General features: G+C 52.2%; 1 protein-coding gene across 3 annotated transcripts in view; it reads right to left on the reverse strand.

The window, feature by feature from the left end:
* The window catches only part of RILPL2 (Rab interacting lysosomal protein like 2), a 22,943-nt gene extending 18,229 nt beyond the window's left edge, over nt 1-4,714 (reverse strand). For 2 of the 3 annotated variants that reach the window (XM_023205915.3, XM_023205907.3), the window contains exon 1: nt 3,943-4,714. In XM_023205915.3, the coding sequence (XP_023061683.1) occupies nt 3,943-4,305 (363 nt within the window). In that variant the 5' untranslated portion in view covers nt 4,306-4,714. The remainder of the gene's footprint in view (nt 1-3,942) is intronic. The other variant, XM_023205896.3, reaches the window with a different exon arrangement.
* Nucleotides 4,715-4,983: the final 269 nt, after the last annotated feature.

Here is a 4,983-nt window from a genome sequence, read left to right on the forward strand (position 1 = left end):
TTTTTTTTTTTTTTTTTTTTGAGACGGAGTCTTGCTGTGTCGCCCAGGCTGGAGTACAGTGGCGCGATCTCAGCTCACTGCAAGCTCCGCCTCCCGGGTTTTACGCCATTCTCCTGCCTCCGGAGTAGCTGGGACTACAGGCGCCCGCCACCTCGCCCGGCTAGGTTTTTTTTTTTCGTATTTTTAGTAGAGACGGGGTTTCACTGTGTTAGCCAGGATGGTCTCGATCTCCTGACGTCATGATCCACCCGTCTCGGCCTCCCAAAGTGCTGGGATTACAGGCTTGAGCCACCGCGCCTGGCCTTTTTTTTTTTTTTTTTAAGACAAAATCGTCTCGCTCGGTTGCCAGGCTGGAATGCAGTGGCATGATCTCAGCTCAATGCAACCTCCCCCTCCCAGGTTCAAGCGATTCTCTTGCCTCAGCCTCCCGAGTAGCTGGGAATACGGGCGCGTGCCACCATGCCCAGCTAATTTTTGTATTTTTAGTAAACGTGGAGTATGTTGGCCAGGATGGTCTCGATTTCTTGACCTCCTGATCTGCCTGCCTCAGCCTCCCAAAGTGTTGGGATTACAGGCGTGAGCCACCGTGCCCAGCCTTGGTTTGTATACTTGGCTTTTGTTTGTTTGTTTGTTTTTGAGACAGTCTTGCTCTGTCGCCCCGGATGGAGTCCAGTGGCACAATCTCGGCTCACTGCAACCTCCGCCTCCCGGGTTCAAGTGATTCTCGTGCCTCAGCCTCTGAGTAGCTGGGATTACAGGCGTGTGCCACCAGGTCCAGCTAATTTTGTATTTTTAGTAGAGGCAGGGTTTCACCATGTTGCTCAGGCTGGTCCCGAACTCCTGGCCTCAAGTGATCTGCCTGCCTTGGCCCCCTAAAGTGTTGGGATTACAGGTGTGAGCCACTGTGCCTGGCCCGGTTTGTATACTTGTGTCCTGGTTCTAGGACTGTGTGTCTGGCCTCTCCCACTAGATGTGAGCTTCTTGAGGACAGGGACCTCGTCTACTTTATCTCCATAGCCCCAGAGCCTAGCATCAGTCACTGCACTCACTCATCAAACGTTAGTACAAGAAGTAAGGGCAAATGTCTGTATTTGCCGGGGGCGGTGGCTCAAGCCTGTAATCCCAGCACTTTGGGAGGCTGAGACGGGTGGATCACGAGGTCAGGAGATCGAGACCATCCTGGCTAACACGGTGAAACCCTGTCTCTACTAAAAAATACAAAAAACTAGCCGGGCGAGGTGGCGGGCATCTGTAGTCCCAGCTACTCGGGAGGCTGAGGCAGGAGAATGGTGTGAACCTGGGAGGTGGAGCTTGCAGTGAGCTAAGATCCGGCCACTGCACTCCAGCCTGGGCGACAGAGCGAGACTCCGTCTCAAAAAAAAAAAAAGTCTGTATTTTAGGATGGAGTATTTAGGACTAGCATCTCTGAACGAAGATCCTGACTTCACCTCTTACTTGCCGTTAGTCCTTAGGCAAATTACTTAATTGTTCTGAGCCTCAGTTTTGTAAAACAATAATAGTGTGACGATTAAAAAAGACATCGTCCACTTCCAGCAGCTTTTTTTTTTTTTTTTTTTTTTTTTTTTGAGACGGAGTCTCGCTCTGTCGCCCAGGCTGGAGTGCAGTGGCCGGATCTCAGCTCACTGCAAGCTCTGCCTCCCGGGTTCACGCCATTGTCCTGCCTCAGCCTCCCGAGTAGCTGGGACTACAGGCGCCCGCCAACACGCCCGGCTAATTTTTTGTATTTTAGTAGAGATGGGGTTTCACCGTGTTAGCCAGGATGGTCTCGATCTCCTGACCTCGTGATCCGCCCGTCTCGGCCTCCCAAAGTGCTGGGATTACAGGCTTGAGCCACCGCGCCCGGCCAAGCTTTTTTTTTTTTTTTTTTAACTGTGGCTGGAGACATGCTACTAGGTCATAACATTAATGAGTTTCGACAAGAATTTTAAAAAACTAGGACGAGTATGGTGGCTCACACCTGTAATCCCAGCACTTTGGGAGGCTGAGGTAGGCATATCACTTAAGCCTAGGAGTTTGAGACCAGCCTAGGCAACATGGTGATACCCTGTCTCTACAAAAAATACAACAGTTAGCCAGGCGGTTGGTGTGTGCCTATAGTCCTAGCTACTAGAGAGGCTGAGGTGGGAGGACTGCTTGAGCTCAGGAGTTTGAGGCCTCAGTGAGCTGTGATCACACCACTGTACTCCAGCCTGGATGACAGAGAAAGACCCTATACCCTAAAAAAAGAATTTTTTTTTGAGACGAAATCTCGCTCTGTCACCCAAGCTGGAGTGCAGTGGTACGATCTTGGCTCAGCGCAACCTCTGTCTTCTGGTTTCAAGCGATCCTCCTGCCTCAGCCTCCCAAGTAGCTGGGATTACAGGTACTCGCCACCATGCCCGACTAATTTTTTTTGTAGTTTTAGTAGAGACTGGGTTTCACCATGTTGGCCAGGCTGGTCTCGAACTCCTGACCTCGCGATCTGCCCGCCTCGACCTCCCAAAGTGCTGAGATTACAGGCATGAGTCACGGCGCACAGCCAGATGATTTTTAACATATGTGTAGATCCCTATAACCATACCCTGATTAAGATATAGGACACTTCTAGCTCTCTATCAATTTTTCTTCTGTTCCCCCCACCGCCAGTTTGCCTTCTACAACTATAAATTATTTTGCCTGTCTCTGAATTTTATTTAAATGTACAGTAGGGCCAGGTGAGGTGGCTCACGCCTGTAATCCCAGCACTTTGGAAGGCTGAGGTGGGTGGGTAACTTGAGGCCAGGAGTTTGAGATCAGCCTGGCCAACATGGCGAAACCCCGTCTCTCCTAAAAACTAAAAAAAAAAATTAGCCAGGCATGGTGGCAAGCGCCTGTAATCCCAGCTGCTCAGGAGGCTGAGGCAGGAGAATCGCTTGAACCCAGGAGGTGGAGGTTGCAGTGAGTCGAGGTCACGCGACTGAACTACTACATCTGGGCAACAGAGCAAGACTCTGACTTGAAAAAAAAAAATCTACAGTAGTTTCTCTTTTGTGCCTGGCTTCTTTCTCTCAATGTAACATCTGTGAGATTCATTCACACTGCTATGTGTATCATCACCCTGTTCTTTTTCTGTTGCACAGTATTCCATATATCACAATTTCAAAACTCAAGCTGGGTTGCATTTAGATTGTTTCCAGTTTGGCAGTTGAGACTAAAGCTGCTCGGAATCTTCTTGTCTATGTCTTTTTGTGGTCATATGCACTAATTTCTCTTTAGGTAAAATGTGTTTCTTGCCCAAGTGTGGTGGCTCACATCCACAATCCCAGCACTTTGGGAGGCCAAGGCAGGAGGATTCCTTGAGCTCAGGAATTTGAGACCAGCCTGGGTAACGGGGAGACCCCCATCTCTACGAAACATCAAAACAGTTAGCCAGGCATGGTGGCACATGCCTGTACTCCCAGCTACTTGGAAGGCTGAGGCAGGAGAATTGCTTGAGCCTAAGAGGCCAAGGCTGTAGGTGAGCCGTGTTTGCACCACTGTACTCTAGCCTGGGCGACAGAGCAAGATCCTGTGTCAAAAAAAAAAAAAAAAAAAAATAGTGTTTGTTGCTCTAGGTCAAAGGTTCTCAAACTGTGGACCCTGGGCCAACAGCATCAGCATTAACTGGGAACTCGTTAGAAATACAGATTCTGGCCAGGCAGGGTGGCTCACACCTGTAAACCCAGTACTCTAGGAGGCTGAGGCTGGAGGATCACTTGAAGCCAGGAGTTTGAGACCAGCCTGGGCAACACAGCGAGATCCCATTTCTTTAAAAAAAAAAAAAGGAAAGGAAAGGAAAAGAAAAGAAAAGAAAAGAAAAGAAAAGAAAAGAAAAAGAAAAAGAAAAAGAAAAAGAAAAGAAGGTGTCTTCCTGCTAGTAGGCGCCCTCCTACGCCCCGCAGGCGCTGTGGGCCCAACACTCACCTCCCCGCTGGTCGGAGGGTCCTGTCTCCGCAGCCCCTCCACCTCCTTCCTGAGGTTGTCCCTCTCCATCTTCAGCTCCTCCAGCGCCAGGCTGCCCTCATTCACCAGCGCCTCCAGCATCTCCAGGACGCGGACGACTTTGAACTGCAGCTGCGTCACCCGGGGGTCGCTGCCCAGGGCCATAAGTTCGCGGCCCAACAGGTAGGAGATGTCATACACGTCCTCGGCGGTCAGCTGGAAGGGGCTCTTGCCCAGCGCCCCTTCGGGCCCAGCCTCGTCCCTCTCCTCGTCCTCAGCCTCGTCCCTCTCATCGTCCTCCTCTCCCTCCTCCTCTTCCTCTTCTCGCACAGGGGGCTCCTCCATGGCCACCGAGACCCCCGCCGACCCCGGAGCTGCTGTCTTGGAGTCTCCCAAAGGTTGAACTTCCTCCCGGCACCCAAAACTTTCCGCTGGGCAGAGTCCCTACCTACCCAATCAGCGCGGCCTGGGGGTGGGCCCGGCGGGGGGGATGGAAAAAGGGGCCGCGCACGCGACTCTAGGGCCCGCGCCCCAGGCGCACAGTCCCCGCTGCAGGCCGCGCAGGCGAGTGCCCTCCAGGATGTGGTTTGGGGCGCGAAGGGACAACGGAAAAGGAGGGCGGCCGAGAAGAGGAAAGTTCAGGGGTGAGGGCAATCGCCCCAGCCTGGGAACAGTTGCAGCCCGGCGGGGAGAGCCGCCTTGAGCCCCGCCCCTGGCGACCGCTGCCGGGAGGCGCGTTCCCGTGGAGACGGACTTTCCACCGCGCAATCGAGAGCAGGGCAAAAAGAACGCAACTTTTTCCTTTCTACCTTCGTGCTTTCCAGCCGTAGAATTTGCATCGTACGTGATGAAAGATCCGGGTCTCTCTTTGAGGGAGTTTTCTGGAACCTGCGGCCAAACAGAAAGCAGCTGTTGTGGGCAGCGCGACAGAGTCCCCAAGGCTTGAGGATCTGGAAAACTCCCAGCAAATTGTCATTAGGGTCTGGGGCATCTGACTTCTGTGACTCTCAATAAAATGGAGAA

This window comes from Piliocolobus tephrosceles, chromosome 10 (genome assembly GCF_002776525.5).
Source record: "Piliocolobus tephrosceles isolate RC106 chromosome 10, ASM277652v3, whole genome shotgun sequence".
Taxonomy (NCBI): domain Eukaryota; kingdom Metazoa; phylum Chordata; class Mammalia; order Primates; family Cercopithecidae; genus Piliocolobus; species Piliocolobus tephrosceles.